The sequence below is a fragment of the Vidua chalybeata genome, chromosome 1, assembly GCF_026979565.1.
Source record: "Vidua chalybeata isolate OUT-0048 chromosome 1, bVidCha1 merged haplotype, whole genome shotgun sequence".
In the NCBI taxonomy this organism is placed as follows: Eukaryota; Metazoa; Chordata; class Aves; order Passeriformes; family Viduidae; genus Vidua; species Vidua chalybeata.
The window spans coordinates 120,062,033-120,084,540 of NC_071530.1; the positions used below are offsets into that span (position 1 = coordinate 120,062,033).

A 22,508-nucleotide genomic window follows, 5' to 3' on the forward strand; every position below is an offset into this window, starting at 1 on the left:
CGGTATTTAGAGCTGGCAGAAGAGTGTGGGTTTGGCTAAAGCATCCTGCTTGGCAGCTGTTGACACATTAATTCACAGGGGCTGCAAAACCAAAGCTATCACAGATGTTTATTGGAGTCCTAAGGAGAAAACTTTCAAAGGTGGAGAGAGCAAGCAAGAGATTACGAGAGTTACTGGCATCCCACAATAATCTTCAGTTTTCCCTACTGTTTCCTAGAGTGGCAACTTGTTTGGCAAAGGAGTGCTCTCTGTGCTGCTCCCTCACAGCTGTTTCTTGAGTTGATCACAGACGTGGCCATCTGGGCTTAGAGTAACAAAAGGCCTTATATTTCAGTCTCTCATTTCTATTCTCTTAAGAAAATAATCTTGCAGGTAAGCAGCAGCAGGCTTTTGAGGAAGTTAGTGCACCAAGACACTTGAATATTTTAGAAGCCTCCACTTTTGCAGTAATTTCCTACTTCTGTTCCCAGATGTGAGCCACCACAATCAAAAACTTTTCTTCAGAGCTATTGGGAAAATGGGTGAACAAATAATGGACAGTATGATGAAAGAGAAATCAAGAAAACAGATATTTTAGATTATATATTGGAACAGAAAATACATTTGTGTTCTTCGAGATGTTGTCATCTCTCTCTTGACTGTTTTTCCATACTTTCTTCCTATAAACTTTATGCTTTAAGCAAGAAATATATTAAAATATTCCTCAGAGGCAGCTGCCTGATGAATTTTACTCACTTTCTTCAGCTGGAAACACTCATTATTTTGAGGATTCTTCAGTTTTATTCTTTAATAAAAACATACAATACATTTCTAAACCAAATCAACTAATAAACTGTTCATCGGCACTGCAATTTTTATTATTATTTGGCAATGAGAAGAGGTAGGGTTTTTTTTTAAGAGGTTGTATAAAAGGGTTCTGTAAAGATTAAATAACTGAATTGCATTTCCTTAAGGTGATAAAGACACAAAGAAAGTATCTGTACAACAACTTTCAGTCCTTTTTAAGTTTCCTGGTGCAAAAGGACTGCGGTTCATTAATTTCCACAATGTTTCATTGTTCATATGCAAAGGAAAACTAAACTAAATTAAATGGAAAAACAGAATAAATGGGTGATTTTACATGTCATGTTTGCTGCAGTAGCCAATCACAAAAGATAAGCCAGGAAAAATATAATCTTATTATTTTCCTTGTCATTAAAACAACTCCTTACAATTAAATTAATAGAAAATTAAAGATAAATTTTAACATAGCAGTGTAAAAGATGAATGCATAACCTTGTTTAATAGCAAAAAACAACATTGAATTCAGTGAGTATGTATAATAAATATTAAATTAAATAATTAATTTGCTACCCCACTTTTCAAAGAACAATGCCTCCAACATGTCTAATCTTAAGTTTTGCAGTGTGATTTTGGAGCCTTTATTTCATGCATAGTATAGAAAGCTGTGTCTTCATTTGACCAATTATGAAAAATAAAGCAGATACTTAGAACTGTTATACAGGCATTCAGAAATGACAGAATATTTATGCTTCTGCCAAAATTTTAGCTTGATTCAGAGTTTGTGTTTTATTTTACCTAAAGTTACATTTATTCTTCCTTACAGATAAAGTCCACAGTCAGAACAGGATGGGAATAAACAGTCTGCAAGTGAGTTTAAGCAGATAAGGCAGTAGTGTACATGACATGAGGATCCCCGGTAACATACCTACCCAACATTACTGCTAACACACATTTGGAAGCTAGGTTTGAATCATACAGCTTTTTGGGGTATCAAAGTAACAGCTAAAATCAGACAGAAATCTTAACTGAACAAACTGAAATACACATCTTGAAAATCTCTCCTAGATTACTTTCATATTCTAGAGGGAAGAATCCTGCTTCAAGCACTGAAATGATAAAATATTAAAGCAGTATAGCAATGACATGCAGTTTTAGAGGAATATTATTCATTTGTATACTACAGTATACGTTATTCAATGGTTAAGTGCAACAGGTCTTCCACAGCTGTTGTGGTTCAGAAAAAATAAAACATGCACAAGCAGACACCCAAGACTTGCTATCAGCTGAAGCCCCTCAAGCTGTGTGTGCTACAAAGAAACAGAACTCTCTGTGCCTCTCCCGTCTTCAAGTTAAAGAGAGTTTCATCACTGAATGCAAGAGAAATAAATATGCTGCTTACTCTTTAATGACATAATCCCAAGTAGCCACGATGGCTTGTCTCTCTTGACCATTCCTTTACAGTGACCTCTGACTACACCTTTTCATTTCATTCATCCTAGCAGAACTGCCCTAAATACAGGAATTTTGTGCTCTTTACCTCAAGCATCATTGGTCCAAGTGCATCCTTGTCGATAACACTCTGACCTGTAGACGATACATCTGCTTTTTGCACTTCATCTTCATTAGCTGCTGCTGCTTTTTCTGCAAGAGAGAATACCATGTGTTAAGCGACAGCACTCTGATCTCACTGATACACCAAGAGCCCACAGAGTATTGAGAAGAGCTGTGAAATGCTTACAGTGCAACAGTTCTGAAAATGAGATTAGACAGTCTCCCATAATGATTCAACGGAAGCATAGCTAGCCTATTTGCTTCTCAGCTTTCAGGTCTTATGACACAAATGAAATAATTTCTCACGTTTCTCTGCTAGACATTTCACCAAACTACAGAGCCTAACATTGGGCAAAGACAAGGGCTCTTTATGAAGGTGCAGTGGGCAAAAACTAGGATCAAGGTGTAGTCAAAGACTGATCTAAAAGAGCACGCAAAGCTTACAGCTGCAGAGCTTTTCCATGACCGCTATATTTAGAAGGAAAAACATAAGTCCACAATCTACGGTTTCAGTACTGAGAAACAGCGGCCTCAGTTCTGCTCCCATGTCTCCACCCACATTCTTACTATCACGTAATTTTCATACCGCCTTATTTACCAATATATTATTAGAACTACATAAAATTTCAAGTGCTGCATTTGAAAATTACAGGCAAGAAAATAACGATTTCAGGTTCCTGGAACATAATGCCATACGTTAAAATGTGTTGTATACAGCATAGCAGGTTATACCCAACTCCACATGCAAGGGATATTCACAGAACTTTCAAACCTAGTGGGTTTATAATTCCTATCAAGAAATGAACTATATTAATTCTTCTATTTCAAGAATGATATTTTTGTTTACGGATGAATTAATAAAAGTAATGAAACTATTATGTAAAATACATACTCCAATGCATATTGTACATTGTAAATTAATGAAAGTAGTTACTTTTTGTTGTTAGTTCTATACTCAAAACATTATTTTACTATTTTTCAAGCAGCAGTTATGTAAAAGCTAGGGCAATCCTGCAATCTAGAATATTAAAAACAATTAGAAAATACTTGTTTTTTAGTATGATGCAATAGATTATTTTACTAAACATGAAAGCACACTGAAATTATAACAAGAATTTACGTCTTCGTAGAAGAACATTCATTGCAGGAATTACTGAAAGAACCACGTGCAGATGGAACAAAGGGCCTTTGGAAAATCACCGGGAGTGAAAATTAAAGCATCCATCATGCAAATTAAAATGTATCCAAGTATACAGTATTTTCCACTACCTGTAAATCTGCAATAACGCAGGTAAAGTTATTCTGAATTTCCTTGGCACAGGTTTTAAGGTCAGTGTGAATATGTGCTGCTCAGACATGGAGTAAAGGAGCTGCTTTTGTGAAGCCCTGGGTGTTCTCCTGTCAGCGATCACCCACTGGCAATAAGGCTTTGGTCATTTGAGCTGTCTCATCCTAGATTTCTATGGTTTCCTGCTTTCATTAAGAGTCACAAAAATTTTAGCTGTCTTCTTAGGTGTTATAGACTATACAACACCATCGTGAATAAAGATTTAGCAAATTGCTCTGAAGATGGAGTTGCAGCAAACGGACTAATTTTAAATCACTCTGATTAGCATAGTATGATAGAAATACATTCACTAGAAATAACTATTAACATTTCCTCTGCCACTTGAACTCACGAGGACACAAAATTAGTATCTCTGGTTTAGACTAGGGGTGGGTTTTATTTTTTTTTTCCTTACCTTTCTTGTTTTGGCAAAAAGCAGAAATTAGGTGTAACAGAAAAACAATTGAACAATCCTCCCCATGCTACAACACAGCAGAGTTGGCACCATATGATATACGAAACTGAAAACACGTTCTAAAAATTCTAAAAGAACTCTAAAAATAGAGTTGAGCTTTTAATAAAACCAGTGATGATATCTGTTTCCCATCTGTTCCTGCTAGCATGAAGTGATCTCTTATTTTCACATTGCAAAATATTAGAATGGACAGGGATACCAGCTTCTTGCTCTTATTTGACCACTGCTTCAGCCATTGATACCATCTTGATTATGGGAGAACATGGGATTACTCTCTAGGAGCCCGAAATGGAGGGGCTACAGATATGATCCAACAACGGTGTGAAAGCACATTAATTACAGTTTCCTCATGTAACCAGTTTAGAGACTACTTTTACTGATAATGTTTTGCATAATACAAAATATTTGCTGCGGATTTTTTCATTCTTACAACCATGGAGTTTATACATTGATAAAAACAATTGTTTTCTTTCACGCACACTGATGAGGTTTTACACAAAGGAAAAAGAGGACATTTTAAATTATTATAGTAGTAATCAGCACAGAAGCTGCAATACCAGGTCAGACCAAGGATCTCTCAAACCTCATATCCAGTTCCTGAGAGTGCTGCTTTCCTATCCACTTCCCTCTTTTCTCCATTTTGATTGTTTGATCCCTGACTACTTCTGCTTCATCACCAGCTGTCCTTCACAACCATTTGACTTCTTCATTTTCTTTTCTCTTTTACACTCTTTTCCTCAGAGAGCCCAACATCTTTGTAGAATCAATAAACTCAGTGCTTTCTCAAGGAAAAAGTGTAATGAACGGAGAAAATATGAAAATCCTATTTATACTTGAACGTTACCTACCCGCTTTTCCCAGAGATGGTGACAATGTACTACTCATGAACTACTACTACTCCATGTTCACTACGCATGAACTTTGGCTAGGCACTCTGAAAAGCAGTGCAAATCACAAGTGTTCCAAAATTATGGACTACCTAATTGGATCTGTAACTTAATTGGGTAAGAATTCAAGTACCTGGAGAGCTTAGAAGAGGCTACACATCCAGGCCACGAGCCACACTTAAATTTAAGTGGCATTGTATAGGAAACCTAGGCCTCAGACAGCCTCTGAGTAGGACCAGCTGAAATTCACATCACTCTTATAAACTGCAGCTACTAATAGTGTTCAACTATGCAATAAATTATCAATTTTTGACTGAATTACAAAGTCCCTCGTGTAGACTTTATCAGCACATACAAGACAAGTAAGTGTGAATCCTGTCAGCAGTGTCGTCCTGACAGTCAGTCATGGGGAATGTCTTGAAATGCAAATCTCTCTCTCTCAGCAATACAGCACATGGGGCTAATTGACAACAATTTTTTTTTACAGAAAGGCTGGAAAAAAACAATGATTGATACATGAATTTCTAATGCTGACAAAATAATGCATTATCACAAATCAGTATTCTTCGTTTTTCTTAACAGTTCCAGCTTCTGGTGTTAAGTAATGGTGCAAAAATGTAAAGTTTACTTTCCCTTTTTAATTTCTATCTTTTTTAAGTTCATGGGAGCCCAACAAAGAAATCAAAAGCACAGAGAGTTTATAATTGCTACACTAGATTAATGATCTTTGAATGTCAAGGCTTAGGAAAATAGCTGTAAAGGCCCAACCTTGCAAAGCCTCTCAGAACCCTGTTTTTCCAGCCTCATGAGAATCGTTGGTGTTACCCTCTGACTAACCACAGCCACTAGATTTTGCCACTACAGCCACATGGAGAGTGGGAGCTGGTTCCCTGACCTCACAGCTTCCAGTGATGCCTCCTGCTAGAACAGTTCTGCCCCTGTTAAATGTTAGCCAAGTGATACCAGGTATCCTACAGGCACAGAGGCCAAAGGGCAGCAGTGGAAGAGTGTGGACAGGGAAACGCAGCCTTCTGCTGCCAGAGGAAGTGAGCAGGATGGAAAGGGACTTCCCATGGCTTCATCTCCATACAGAGAATTCTGCACTGGAGAAGGAGCATTGAATTAGAAACTTGTCCCATCCTTATGAATATAGCTACCAGGGATCAAGCATGTTTTATCTGAATTACAGTAGTATAAACTTGACGCACATTAAATAATTATTATCTCCCCTCAATTAAGATTTTAGCCTAGAGAGAGAAAAAAATTTAAATAAAATACAAGTACCCCTGAGAGAGATACTACAAAGAATATATACATCCAATTATGTAGTGGATTATTTTAGTGATGTGTGTAATTTAGACTTTAAACTGTGGGTATGTTTACAATTGCATAAACAGTATTATACTAAAATACATATTAATATTTTCAATTGGGCCATCTTCCTAGTGATCTATATTTACTTTTAAACTATATTTACTTTTCTACATTTAACATACAGAATAAAGAAGGAAAAAAGAGCCCTCAAAAATATTTTCTGATGAATTTATGAGTGGGAAGCCTCAAGCTTTATTCAAAGCTCATTCCAGATTCTGAAAGCAAACCTTTGTGAAATCACATTAGTTTAACAGAAATTCATAAGTCAGAGAAACAGAAGCCAAAAGCAATAGTTGGAAGTCTCCTGCTACATTTTAGCTTAGCAAGCCCTCTTGTTTTTCCATCCTCCCAACTCAAGCTATGACAGTTCTCTCTGCATTTCTGACAGCAGACCCAGAAGTGTTACTGACAGGCATCACCTTCTCTTGGTTGTGTTTCAAACCCTACTTTCCTACAGGTGGGCAGGCAGGACCAGCTGAACCACTCCAAAAGCTCTCTTTGTCTGTATCCAAGCTCTGCTCCAACTTCCTTAAGGAAACCTGCTACAGAAATATTTCCCCCTTCGTGCTTTCTGCAAAACCAAAATGCATTTTTGAATTAAAAGAGCAAAACTTAGCCTCAGCAGGAATTTCAAAAAGATGAAGAATTATTTAAAAGAGAAAATTTGCATCAACACAGATTTAGCCTATTTTTCACTGGAGCAACATTTAAGGTTCTTCACAGAACAAGAAGAGCACAAAAGAGATGCTGGTGAAATGCTGGGCAGGGAAGAACCCATGCTCTAAAAGCCAGCATACAAAAAGGTCAAGCAAAAAAAAAAACCAACCCAGTAACAGATAAATTCAAGTTTATTATCCAAGACTGTTTAAACAGGTTTCCCAGATGCCCTATATATAATTCCTGTCTTTGTAATTTTCTGGAATTGCTATTGAAATGCCACACTTATCTCAAATCGCATACTCTTTTTTTGTACAATAGGTACAAATAAAATATAAACAAAGAGATTTGTAATAAGTGACACTAGAAAGCTCAGCTCTGCACTCTTCAAAAAAAACCCCATATAAATCAAGATCCTTATAACAGTAACAGGAACATCACTTGGAAGTGAATGTAAATGCTATACAAAGTTTAAACATGCAATTTAATTTTACGCTGGAACTATCTTGAAAACAACTTATCTTCTCCAGTTTTGGTATGTATTAGCCAACTACTCTTGTCTTGCCTAATTCATATATTTGAGTTTGCCCTGCATGATCCTTCTGATATGTTGTGCAAAAATAACATCCAAACAATCAAGGAAAATGCAGAAGTATCTAACTGTCCATAGGTAAGGGTAGATACAGTACTAAAAACTAATGCTAACATATAATAGAAAGTATACTTAGCAAAGGCTATATTTTGGTAATGTATTTGGTAATGTGAGTAGTTTTGGATCACTACACATGATGAAGTAAAGCAGTGAAGAACGTGCAAGTTATTTTGATGCTTGGTTAACCACAGGGAAAGCAGCTCTGCCTTGTAGCTGTGTAATTCAAAGCACTAGAATCCATGGCTCACTTGAAACTTGATATTGCCATGCACGTCCTTACCCAGTTCCCATTGCCTCAATACAAGTTGTTTTTATTCCCTGAAAGCAAGCAATTTTTCAAAACACCAGAGCCTAAGAAACAGCAACTATTTCAGCAATTTTAACACCAGTTTATCCCATCCTTGTGAATAAAGTTAGCTACTATTTTAGGGAAGTGATTAGATAGTGAGGTTGCTCTTTCATCACACACATCTGTCCAGAGCAAAGAAGCTCTTAGACTCTTGAATACATATTTTCCCCCAGAAACTATAGATCAAGTCTTACAGGAAAAACTATGCAACATCTCAGGAAGGTTTCAGGAGGTAAAACAAGGGAGAATTATGCATCTGCACCGAACTAAAATTAGAAAAGCTGCCATATGGCTCTGTGAAGCCAGCAGCACGTTCTTATTCATTAGGAAGCATTCTGCTAACATAAAAACACAAGGCCTTCCTGTGCTCTCCAAATGTGTTTATCTTTTCAACATTAATGCATGATATATCATCAGGCTGCTGAAATCTCCTGCAGTGCATATTAAAAAAGCACAGCTGCACTTTTTCTCAGCACGTTTATTCACTGCGAGCACAGCTTTGCCCACCTCCCTGACACAGCCCTCTTGTCAGCCCAGCTCCCCTCTGGTTGGAAAGAGCTGCACTCCAACTGCACGCCCGCCTGCCCAACTCATCTCCCGTGTTCTGTTCTGCTCATCACATCCACATGGTTTAGCTTCATATTTACTACTGCTGGTGGAAGCACACTTAAATAGTAAATGACCCTAGGGCTTGAGCTAAAAGCCCTTGGAAAGCTGTAAGTGAAATTACTCGCTCAGGAGTAGCAGCACTTACAACGTTGCGGTTTCTTTTTTCCAGTGCAAGCTGCTCTAACTGGTGCAGCTGCTCTCCTATCCCACACATACCTGCCCCACCATCCCATGGTAAAGAAGCATCACTGAGGCACTAACTCTAGGGAAAGCTTCATATTCTCACAAAACCATCAAATATAGGTAAACATTCATGGAGCTTTACAAGCTTTGAGTGAAGTCCCACTCTTAGAAAATTCAGTAACAGTAGCCAGCATATAAAATTTTCATGGACACTGAAAGGAAAACCAAAGCACTGAAAACCCATGATGGATGTAGGAATAGCAACAAATAGAAGTAATAACACCTAAAATTAATACTAGTTTTGTCTCTTAATAATTTTGACATTTCGCCATCACTCTTTTCTTGTACAAGTCAGCATTTTTGTCATGCAATACACCTTCTGTAAGAAGTACTGCCTGAGAAATAATTGTCCCCAGCTCAGTTAAACTGGAACAAGGACAAAAATAATGAAATTCAACTTACCAAGGATAATATTTAACTTCTGGAGAGAAAGAAGCCTATTATCTCTGTATGTATTTTTTGCTAAATACTTTAATAAGCATTTTACTACCTTTTCCTTGGTTTCTTCCTCCCTCTCATTTTGCTGTCTTTGCTTTCACCAACATCTATGACCTCTTTTTCTTCTCATTGTTACAAAACTCATTGGTCTGCTTCTTGGAAGTGAGGAAAAAGACAGGGGCAGCAGTGGAAGTGCCCCCTCCTTCCTGCCCTGGCCCCAGGATCCAGTTGTCTCCAAGTCCCATGAGTTGGAGTACTGCAGTGCTGCATTCCTGGCACATGGCACCACTCAGAGCAGCAAGGCAGAACAGACATAAATAAATACACATCCATAAATACACTTAAATAACATATATGAAGACTGCTAACTCTTGGATGTAACAGTGACAGCTAAGAGTGATGTTATTCACAGAAACAGCATTATTTACAGAACTTTGTACCTACTATCTGCAGATTTATCTACTTAATGCAGCGGGCAAGAGATTATTCTTACCTGGTATTACCCTGAAAGGTCCCTAGTCTCTGGTAAGTTAAGGACTGGGGACTGAAGTAAAACCCTGAGTTACAACCCTCTCTCTTCTGCTGCTCCAACAAAGACTAAAGTGTCCTATGCAGGACCCCAAATCCTCAATGGCTTCATCCATCCCCAGCACACAATAAAAATATAAAACAATGCAGCAATTAAAATAAATTCTTTGGTGATATTATTTCTAGTATTTTTATTTATCAGTAAAGACACAGAAGGACAATTGCTATATTACCCTTTAAGTGAAATCTAAACTAAGACTGAAAGGAACCCTGAATCCAGAAACTATTTCTCACCCCATGCCTCATTTAAACTTGTGGTGAGGTGTCTAACTACCACATTGTGAGTGGAAAGCTGTTTTTCATCTTTGGAACATGGAATTAAGCTTCCATCATGACCATCACCTGTCAAATTCCTGGACATGCTGCACCATTAACCTTTTCCACTAAGTTTTCAGAAAGGTGGAAAGGAATGCAACTGGGTATAGTTTTACTCCTGCAAAATTTTTAAACCTGTCTTATTAAAATATTTGAGTATGTTCAACATATGCTTTTATATGAAATGAAAGGTTGTGCTTAACTTCCAATCAGAAAAATTAAATGTACATGTATATATTTCTATGTTTTAAAGATATTCTCTTTTCCCCAAAAAGACCACCAACACTATCTTTCTAGTGTATACTGACTCATTAGGGAAATACCTAAATAAATTAATCATCAAAGGTGCCCTGCCCAGGAAATTTCCTTCTCAAAAGGCCAAAATCCAGGATGATGCTGATAATTTATAATTTTCACTGATGTTAAGATGCATTTTTAAATACAGGAGTTTAGGGTTCTGTTTTTGCATTTATATTTCCTAAGAATGTCTAGTAACCAGTATAATCACAAATATCTGATTGATTACAGTGTAATTTCCAGTATTTAATAAACGCCTAAAATACAGTACTCAAACAATAAAGGAGTACACGTGTCAGATTAAGCACATTGGCTGTCAGTACCTTACCCCAAAATACCCTCAATTTAATCAGTCACTTATTATTCTGTGCTAGAATCAGATAAGCAGATTCAAATATATGTATCTGTAGCTGTATACACAAACACATCCAGGAAGCGGTTTTGCATCTGTTGCTATTTACATGATTTCAAACCACTCACGTAAACTACTCAACTGTGCATGATAACAAATGCTGCACAGCCATCAGCACTGACTTAAAATCTGTTACATTAATATGGCTGCATTTCAAAAGAAAGAGCCAAGCTAACCGACCTCTGCACCAAAATATTAGATACAAATATTTGGCATCACTTCGTTTAACAAAGTAATTATATTCTTTGGTATGTGCTGAAATAGGACAGAAAATTTTACTGTATTTCTTGGCATTTGCAATTTTCTAAGTGTTAGATATTTACCGAATGAGTAACCTCATATTATTTTGATAATTCACCTCTCAAAACAGTATTAATGTGAATGTCTAAATGGTGGGAGTCCAACGTTCTTTAACATTTTGGCTGAGCTAATGCTTTCAAAGACAAGAAATATGGCAGAATCTGATAGTTTAGTTCAAAATAGGGCTCCACTATGGTCTCAGAAAGAATATATTGCTTTTACAAATGTTAACAGCCCTCCAATTGGTTCTCTGACATGTTAAAACACCAGCCAGATTTTGAAAATAAAGATATAAGGGTTAACACTCTTAGACTAGAATCTGCAGATGCAGTTGCCAAGCTAATTAAACTTCTGGGTTTCCAAAACTTAGGCCAAAATAACATGCTAGAGAGGAGTATTAATCTAGCCAGACTCTATTTCTTGAAGCCTAACTCTTCTGTACTCAACCAGCTGTTAAAAGGAAACAGATGACTCCCTTTCTTCGAATGCCACATCGCCATGATTTCAAAATATCTGTCTTATTTTAGGATGCTGATAATAAATCTTTGTGACACACCAGATCATCCACAGCAACAGGCAAAGATCTTTCTGCTTTTATAAATTGCCATTGACAACTGCCTAAATTTTAAAGAGACCTAATGCGGTGCACAAAAAAGAAATATGATGGATCATGGGCTCCTTATGAAAGAAGTTTCCATAATAAAATGTAGGCCAAAATGGAGCACAGATAATTGAAGACAGCTAAGGAAGAACAGAAACAGCTTTAATTTAATGTGTCCATGTTAACATGGATTACAGGGCTCCTACTGTTTCTAATAGTCCAGATTACGGTAGATAAATCTTTTGCAAAAAAGCTCTAAATCATTAAGGACAAGTAAAGTTTTCTTCTATAACAGCCCAATGTTCAGAAATAGAAGCTTGGGCCCCTCTCCTTACTTGTCTAACCCACCATCACAGGCCTCAGCCAAATTTTCAAGGCAATTTAGAAACAGAAACTTTCCTATTACTGCAAGGAAAGCAGATGGAAAAACAAAACCTTCTTAGAAGAAACTGTTTATTTCTGTATGCTAGTTATTTAAAGGGATTTTTTAAATCCAAGTCCTTTAGAAAATTGTGTTTTAAGATAAATTTCATATATTTCAACAGTGGCTACAATACCTCAGGTACATGATGAATACAGCATGCCTGTGGGAAGAAAGGTAATGATTATTAACCTGCATTGCTTAAAATATTCTCTAAATTTAAGAGACCTTTTTTCATTAGCCTAGAAAATCTTGGCTTATCATGTTGCTATGATTTACATCCAGACAAAGTCACTTTTAACCTCAACTGTATTAATTTATTCTGTCACATATTAATTAGCAGACATTTTAAAACATCTGCTAACAGCACTGATAGGTACAAATGGGCTCCCTTCAACAGACTGAACCATACTTAAAAGTTAATTAATTAGGTGCTCCCATTTCGGTTTCTCTAACTCAGATTCATGAAGCAGGGATCAGCACCCAGTCTGAAATATGTCAGTATAATCCATAAACAGAAAAATGATTAAACACTAATGGTATTGTTTTCTGTCTTTTCTCAGTAAGCTTTATCAGTTCTCTTCTGAGGAGAAACTTGGAGCTGTTTTAACAGTTCCCCAACAGTTCTCCATGGGCAACTAGGAGCTCAGTGGAAAGGACGCTCCATGTTGTGCCAGTGGGTGCTGCCTAGCCAGCTCTGTAGTCTTGCTGCTCTTCCCAGCCCCAGACTCCTGCCATGGCACAGGCTGGGAGTGAGGGGCCCTTGCTGGGCAACCATCACCCTGAAAATGCTGAACACATGTAGCTTTAACCAGGAACTGTTGAAGATTATGGTCTGCCTCCAGCTGTGTCCCTCCCTGGCACGAAGGCCGGTAATGCATGTTTGCAGCCAAGCCAGAGCATTACATCAGAAGTGATAATCCAGAACATTTTCCTCCAGTCTCCAATTTACTTATTTGCCTGCAAAAAGGAATATGGGTGCCCGCTCCTCATTTTACATTTTACCCATTAGAACACCAATAGGTGAGACCTTCTACATAACAGCTGTTATTTCCACAGTATTGTGTGCTCACCTCAGCCTAAACACTTAAGAATACTGGGGCCAAAGTCCTTATTAAATAAACCAACCAACTAACCCAACAAAAATCCCCACAAAAAACAATAGAAGAAACCCTACCCCTTCCTTTAGAAAGCATTTAAGCTGTTGAGATAAAGGATATATGCTCCTTGTCTGAGCTTCAAAGAAAGAACAAGTGGCAATGCTCATGACCATCACATAGCTCTGGGAAAGGAAGACTATTCTTGCACCATAATTCACAATGACCCTGAGAAAGCCAATATCCTCCCTCAGTTACATTTAATAAAAGTTTTACAGACTGGCTTCTCTGCCTGTATCACCGATATAAAAAAGTAATGGGAAAAAAGCTTACTGGGCATATTTACAGTTTAGATTGCCAACTGCAAACACATAATTATATTTTGAACATTAACTACAATGACCTGACAATCTGTACTACAATGTTCACTTAAAATCAGCACCTCTTGCAGATAGACAGATGGTGGCTCAACTTTCAAGCTCAATAGTAATCACAATAATCCTTGATTTTCATCAGTGTAACAGTCAGCAATTCATTAGTAACTTTTGTCACATTCCCTAAACTATTTGATGATTTCTTACTGCAGCAACTAAGAGTAAAAACACTATCAGAGGGATGACAGTGAATGGAATAAAACTGTCACAGGTATGGTGTTGCTGGTCGTAAAATTATAGCTAAAGCCACCCCAAAGGCAAGAGACAGAAGGACTGAGGAAGGCGTGGAAAAAAAAAAACAAAAACACAGGACAATATCTGAAAAGAAGAGAAAACAGTGCAGGCTTACAAATAAAACCCTTCAAAAAATGGGAGTAAATTTGAAAACACAAAGAAAATCCATTCTATATAAAACTCCATTTTAGACAATTAGTGACAAGGAGCATTGCATTCAGGAGTCAATGGGGCTATGAAGAAACAACTAAAGATAGAAAAAAAAAAACCAAACATTCAAATCTTCCCTTAAACCCAAGACGGTGAAAGGTTTTATACAAAAGAAACGAGACAGGAAGAATTTTATGTTATTGGCACAAATTACCATAATATTTTTTCCACCAACCATCAAAATAAACAAACAAAGAAAAACTTAAATGAGGGTCCCTCTGAGTTTTCCAATCTATATTTAGAAATTACAACCTTGATATCTTTTCCTCACTTTTTTTTTTTATTTCCAAGTAGATTAAATGCTATATTTAAATACACTTCCTCTTCAGTGTTGAATATAGGCACACACCTAATTTGTCTCTGGAAGTTATATCCCTCAGAAGAATCATGGGAATTGCAGGTTGTTCCAAGTCTTTCTAGGAAATTGTGCCTCAGGAGAAAAAGTACCGGTATAAGGCTAGTGCTCTTCATGATCACATATCTTAAGATGACAAGGGACCATTCTAACTGCCTAGCTGCTCTCTGTAACACATCCCAAAATATTTCGCCAGCTCCTGCATCATGACAAGAACTTTCACTGAATATTCTGAAGAACATTCAGACTTTGGGAGGACTGACAGAACCTACCAATTCCTTCATAAAGTTACTCCCAATTTCAGTTAACTTCCCATTTAAAATCTGCCCCATCTGCATGAATTGGTCACAAATTCCAGCTGTATCCTGCCTTTGTGTGCTGGAGTCTTCTGTGGCAGGCACACTGTGGAGCTCCATTCTGGCTCATGCCAGTGAGCAAAGCAAGGTGCAGGGACATGCATTTCTGCTCTGAGACAACCTGGGCCTCAGTGAAGGGATGTACGACACGGCTTCATCCAAAGAAACATGTGGATACTTATTCAGATAACATGGGCATATCTGAAGCATCTCCAGTTATGGAGTATCTACTTAATGGATTTATGGTTTATGGAGTTATCCACCTTAGCAGAATTTAAATTTATGTACTTTTCTGTCTCCCCCTTCTGATATTTGCTCTGATCTTGTGCAAGTTAAAGAAGGAGAGTATGTGTGTGTTTAAGTGTACAGGGAATATATTAAGAGTACCCCTTGTCTTGTAAAATACATAGAGGTGTGCCAACACCCCATAATGATGAAAGGAAACAGAAACTATGTATGTATTGACTCTCTAGTCATTTGTCTGATGGCATTCACTATGTGATCAACAGTGTTCATTGACAGAGCAAGCAACTGATCACTTGCTATGTCACCCTTCAATCTTCAGTCTGTGATTTTCTCCCAGTTGCCCACTGAGGGTTTTCTTAAAAGAAGCTGAAAGCTGAAGTAGTAATAGCTGTCTTACTGTTTTTCATATCCTTGTTGATTTCACATTCAAGGACCCCTATTTCCAACTAACTGTCCATACACAGAATGTTTTACAGCAATAACAAAATGCATGACTTAGAACAGATGCAATTATCTTGGTTCTAGTTTGAACACAGAGAAGCCTTTGATCAATGCTTCTTCAATGTGCTGCGAATCCACAGGTTTTCAGGATTCAAACACGGTATGAAAGGCATTGTACCCTATTGTGAGTAAATATTATATTATTGCTTTTCAAGCTGCAGTCTTTAAAAAGAAAAGATAAAAGCTGTGTAACAAAAGCTAGATTCCTTAAAATAGATGATTTTTTTTTTGACTGAAGTATCATCACTATTCATGGTGAATTAATTTGCTATTCCATAAATTAAGCTGCAGACAGAGAGCCAAGGTAACATGAAGTCTCCTTCATTTACTTGCTTTATGTGCTGCTGAGATTAAGACATTGCATTTGCTAATCTAAAGCACACAGCAAGATTTGGTGTTCTACAGTCAGCACCTTTTACACTGCAAACCATCCAACAACAAGGGACTAAAACCACTATCATTAGGACTCAAATCAGAAGGCTACAATTGTTCTTTAACACCTAAGCTCAGCATTTATTTCTTAGCACTTAAATGCGGCCTTTGTTTCTGACCACACCTCTAAAGACAGAACAGCTGGTGAGAAACACTAGACTCAAAAGCTTAGTCCATATTGTGGAAGGATGGATGTCAGTCTATATTTCTGCATTTTATTTTCCCTTAAAATAAAAATGCTGAATGAATTTATTATATTTACAAAATATAATAAAATGTAATAAATATAATTACAAAAGTCCATAAGCAATTACATGATAAACTAAAAAAAAAAAACAAAAAAACAAAACAAACAAACAAAAAAAAACCAAACAAAAAAACCCAAAAAAACCCCAACAAAAAACCAAAAAACCCTGAACAAACCTGTGAAGTTTTGAAGTTTAAAGTGCTCAGTGACAGTTTAAATGCAGCCTGAGAACACTACACTTACCAAGGAGGCAGCCTCCAAAACCCAAACTTTCAAGAAGAGACGTCTCCATCTCTCTTATGCGAGCCATTTTTACTACAATCCCAGTAGTACACAGACCATAATATGATCATTACATATTAAAATAACTAAACCAAATCTTTAATGAAGATATTCCTGTAAAGAACAAAGAGGGAACACTTGACAATATCCCCCTAAGAAGGTTAAATATAAGAGAAGCAGCTCAGTCCTTTATAGTATTCCCCAGCACTGGTGTTATAGATCACAACCTCTTACAGTGCAATCATCTTTGCAGCTATATAATACAAAGTAAACAGCCATACTTTGCTAGTTCTATTTTTTTTTTCTTTTGGACATTTAGAATTTATAAAAGAAAACAAAGGCCAAAGAAAAGTGAAAGATGTCCCTCCCAAAATAAGTAGGATGCAAAACAAACAAGAAAGTTTTCCTGCAGCATTCGCCAGTAATGACTATGTCTATATGACAAGGACCAGTACCTCAACAGCTAGGAGTAACATTCAGTTTCTCTTTAATTTTGACCCATAAGTTGAAGTCAAAGCTTAGATTTTTGGTCTAAAACTTCAAGCAAATTATCTCTGGCACGGAAGTAATCCATCACTGACTAAGCTGAAGCCCATGATCAAGAGCAATGTCTTGTTACATGACAGTCATTACGTGACACCCTGCAATGCCCAACAACATCAGGACAGCTGTGGGCATTGGCCCTTAGCTCAGTCATGCCTGATACACTTGGACCTGTGTGGGAGTGGGGCCCCACCAAGGACCCAGGGTGAGACAGATCCTCTACAACAGGCCACCTCAAAACCAGGGCTCAGGCTCACCACGCAACTGCAGAAATGCTACTGTCACAGTTAGGGAGGAAATGGAAATTCATGATCAGGAGGAGGGCAGGGATGGTGAAACCAGGGCTTTTCAACAGCTGACTTATTTTCCACAGGTTAGTTTGCAGCCTGCACACTTGATCATTTTTATCCGTCTTCTTGAAGCAAGAGAATCATAGAATCACAGACTGGCTTGGATTAGAAGAGAGCTTTAAAGATCACTTAGTCCACCCCTCCTGCCATGGGCACGGAACTTTCACTAGACCAAGCCCCATCCCATCCGGATGGCTCAAAGTCCCATCCCACCAGGATCTGAACACTTCCAGGGATGGTGTACCTACAACTTCTCTGGGCAACCTGCTCCAGTGCCTCATTACCCTCACAATAAAGAACTTCTTTCATACGGAAGAGTCCAATCTAATTCTATCCTCTTTCTGCTCAAAACCACTGCCTCCTGTTCTGGCACTACAGGCCTCAGTAAGAAGTCTCTCTCTGTCTTTCATGTAAGCCCTCTTTACATACTGAGAGACTGCAATAAGGCCTCCCCAGAGCCTTCTCCACTCCAGGCTGAACAATCCCCCTCTCTTAATTGTTTGATCCCAGTGTGGACACAGTTGTATGTCATAAAGCGTCTTCAGCTACTTATTCAGTAAGTAATATTAATTACATTGTAACACTGCCTCCACAGGAGAATATTAGTATCATTAAAATGCCTTAACTTGTGTGTAGATAAGGTCTAAGCTAAGTATTCTGCATGATACACAACTCCAGTAAAATAAGCAAACACCAGGAAGCTTCCCACTTGCTGGGTCTGCTGGCCAATGACTACTTTTCACCAGATGTAGAAAAGAAAATGATGGACTGCATTACCTAAAACCACCTTAAATTCTTCAGTGAATCAGTAGTTCTCTGATACTGAAGGAGTTATGCAAGTAGTAAAGTCAACGTAAACTGCATATTTAGCCAGAAAGCCTTACAATGTACAGAGGAAGATCAAAGACACTTTAAATGTATCACTCCCAGCTGTAGGCAGGGGAGACAACAAAGCAAATTCAGTAACATTTTTTTTTTTGTTGTTGTTGTTTTTTTTTGTTTTTTTTTTTTTTTTTTTTTGTAAATGCTCTGCATGAGTTCCTTGACTTCAAGCACGAAATTCTGTGACACTTAATTCAGTCTTAAAATCCTATCAGACCGAAAATACAGTATATACAAATAGTGATAGCCATGTAGAATTCCTTCAAAAAGAAAAAGATTCAAAAACTGGCATAAAATTTGAATAACTCATCTCAAATATGATTAATATAAAAATGTAATTACAGTAAAATTGACCCAGTAAAACATTTGCAAAACAAAAACCAACAAAACACAAGTCTGCATATGCTCTCTTGCCTTAATATCCTGATTTTACAAGGTATTTATGCACATAACTTTGAACCTTTAAGTAGTTCCACTGACTTAACAGGGATTACTCATCTGCTTAAAGTTAGGCAGTTGCTTAAATACCTTGTGAAATATGAATCTAAATTCAGATCTGATAAATTCAAAGTAGCAGCAACACCTCATTACAGCATTAAGACCATACTGCTTTCTTTTAGCAAGTGATTTTACTTGCATACTGGTGCTGGAGGCAACAATACTCTATCTGCTGGAATGCCCCTGTGATTACATAGTACTGCTACAAGGAAGCAAAAACTGGTTTTGCAATCAAATGTGAAACCAGAAAAAGAAGATAAATATGATTAACAAGCCTTCTTTTAAAGTTCATACAGGTTTCCATGCATGTCTCTCTTCATCAAGCACTTCTCCCTCTCCCAACACTATTTTGCTTTCACATGGCAATTCATTCTGTCCAAGGTCTGTCTTTTAAGGCTATTCTGAAAACAAGACCTGTTTCACAACTCAGAAGTGCACATTAACAGCTAGACTGGTAATTGCCACCCAATATCCCTTCTCTAAACCACTGAAAAGCTGATCTACAGAACACAAAACCTCTTCAGAAACTAGTGACACATGAAAACTGGACTCTGCAGGAAAATGGAAGTGACATAAAATCATATTTGAGGATACTTTACCACAGTAAATTATATCCCACTGTATGTGAATCTAAATAAGACAGGTGGATGCCATCTTTAAAAAATGCTACAGAAGACAGAAAGGCTTGGAGAATAGAAGGGGAGAAATAAGAGATGGAGACCTGGAGTTTAATAAAAGGAACTCAGGGGACTTGAAAAAAAACCAAACAACCCCCTGTCCTGCACTTTTGTCAGGACGCATTCCTCAGCACTCCAACCAAAGAGGTCAGAGGAGACTTTGCTGCAGAAACTGCTGAAGAAGCTTAAGGTGATCTTCAGTATCCTCTGTACCTACTGCATTGCTGATATTCAGACAGGAGCACAACTAGATAATGAAGAAAAAAAGCACAACTAGATAATGAAGAAAAGGAAGTTTAAAAGTCTGAAGCAGGATTTTTTCAAACAATGAAATGTGACAAATAGTCTCTGCTTTAAAAGATGAATCATTTACCTACTGAGAGTGGGGCCAGCATGACAGATAAAAGGAGCTGCAAACTAAGGGCAAGGGGAGCTGCAAACTAAGGGCAAGGGTTTAATTTTTATAACCTGCTTTACACCCAAAAGAAGAAGAAAACAAACAAGCAAACAAACAAAACCAAACAAAAAAACCATCACAAAACCCTGAAATAAAACCCAGCAAAACAGAGACAAAGCAATACAAAAAATAAGGACAAAACCCCCACTACCATAATGAGGTGAGTCAGGCTGGTGACAAGAGTGAAGAAAAAGGATTACTGTTGGAATAAAATCAAATGAAATTGATGTGAAACAGTTCAACTAATTGTCAACTAAGGAAGAAGAAAATTCAGATTACTTTTATTTACTGTCAGAATTTTGCTGTCTTCAGATATGAAAACATTTTCAGCAGTACTTATAAGACAGAATTTAGTATCTTAAGTACTGAAGCTGCTTCTTAAAATAAGATAGGATCCTAAAATCAATCAGACACTATTTTACTAAGCATATTTCTTAAGTACAATCAAATGGCTTTATAGTTCCTTGGACATCTGGCATATAAAGGAATATTTGTTCCAAATGGTCTTTAATTTGCCTAACACAAGCTTTTTAAATTAAGCATGTGCAAATCAGAACGTACTTGCTTATGAACATATCTGCAACATATATGGCCATTACCCTTTCCAAGAAACTTAACACAGACTGCAAACAACATGAGAACTTACACTTCAATGACCGTGTAACACAACTGTTCCAAATTACTTTTATGTTATAAATAAAAAACTGAATGAATGTTCTCCAAAGTGCTTGAAACACAAGTCTCAAATCCCCAACAGAGATATCCACTTAAGATTTACAAGAATACAACTTCAGTTTCATCTTCATGCTATAATCACAATTTTTCATCTCCTCTGGACATTCACAAAATCTCCATCCATCAATAATAAGATAAAAGTCCTCAGTAGAAAATTAAGCTTTTGTAAAATAACTTGTCATCACTTTCCCAAGTACTAAAACCATTTCAAAACCCAGATTAAGACTTCATGCAATGGTTACATCTTCCAAATATCTTGAATTCTTTTAATAAATTTAGCTTTACACATGCATTTATAACTTGCCTTCAAACTGTAATAAACAGAATCTCTAACATACCCCAACTTAGGAATCTTTGAAGTACATACTGTGAGAAACGATATAAAGATAACAGATAAAGTACTCCAAGTATATATTTGCATATAAAATAGATCAGGATAACATTATACTAAATTATATAGTATTATTAAAGTAAAAGATCTATTACTTTTTTCAGTTACCAGCCCAACTAGCTTGACATGGGAAACAAATATCAATCTGCATTTCATTCTTCCTTGTTCTCATTCCTAGAACCTAGAATAAAGTTTCCTTGATAAATCTCAAGAGAAGCTATAAAACTTGTTGCTGTTAGTGGCTTTACAAGGTATTTATAACTGACTGTGTTTTTGTAAGCAATTAGACCTTCACGTGCAATTAGAATTTGTAGTATTTATTTCAAAGAAACAACCTCTTTACTAAAACTTCTAAATAATAAAACTGTAAATTAAGTTCTCACTAATTTAATCTAATCTGCTCTGGAAGAAATGCAGAACAGACCCACTGTGTGATCACTAAGCCATCTTAATTTGTCCATGTCGGTGTAGAATCACTGAAGAGTTTCAAGATGTTCATTTAATTTTGTCCTACAAGTATTCTGCATGATACTAAAAGTCAACAAAACAGCTGTAAGAAAATATTATTTTTAACCTAATTCTCATGGCACTTCATGCAAGTGTGGCATTATTTTAATGACTTTTGTTTTAGAAATAGATAATGCAAGTTTTGACACTTGTCAAGGTGTTCTAAAAGGTCTTTACAGTGGGAGACCAATCAGGAAGATTTGGAACAACCCAAAAGTTAATACATTTAAATGATGAGCATATCTAAGTGCAGGATTCCCCATGTGAGGTGATAAACTACCTATAAAACATGAGAGAGCAATAGTAATAGCCTCACTGGGTCTCTAAACTGTTTGCATTGTTTATGTCAGGTTTTACGTGGCACTCAACAGAAGTACAGGTATGCTGTACTGTTTGTACAATTTGGACTTTTAATATATGTGAGACATTTTTGTTAATCAAATGCCTGCTCCAAAATAATATTGCATTTCAGAGTATGCTGTCATTTGAATTTTTCTTTAAAAGGAAAAGCCTTTTAAATTTGCTATTACAATGAATAGAAGTAGCTCCTATCTAGGAATAGGTATCAAACCTTTATCAGCTCAAAGGAATAATTTCAACTATTCTGATCTCTCTTTTGAGATACTACTAATGACCACCTTGAAGGTCTCAGTGTTTTGCAGTGCCCTTTAGAGGCTTAAAGTCAGTCTGTACCAGCTGTGAGTTTTATGTGGATACCCAGTTACCAGAACATCTAATTGTCCTCAACTGAAGAACCTTGTGTAACAAATCAACATCAAAAAGAGCAATTTAGTG

The 22,508-nt window shown here is 37.0% G+C and overlaps 1 protein-coding gene across 2 annotated transcripts in view; it reads right to left on the minus strand.

The window, feature by feature from the left end:
* NCOA2 (nuclear receptor coactivator 2) overlaps positions 1 to 22,508 on the minus strand; it is a 187,418-nt gene that overhangs the window by 48,604 nt on the left and 116,306 nt on the right. For both annotated transcript variants that reach the window (XM_053940986.1, XM_053940996.1), the window contains one exon: positions 2,321 to 2,424. In XM_053940986.1, the coding sequence (XP_053796961.1) occupies positions 2,321 to 2,424 (104 nt within the window). The remainder of the gene's footprint in view (positions 1 to 2,320; positions 2,425 to 22,508) is intronic.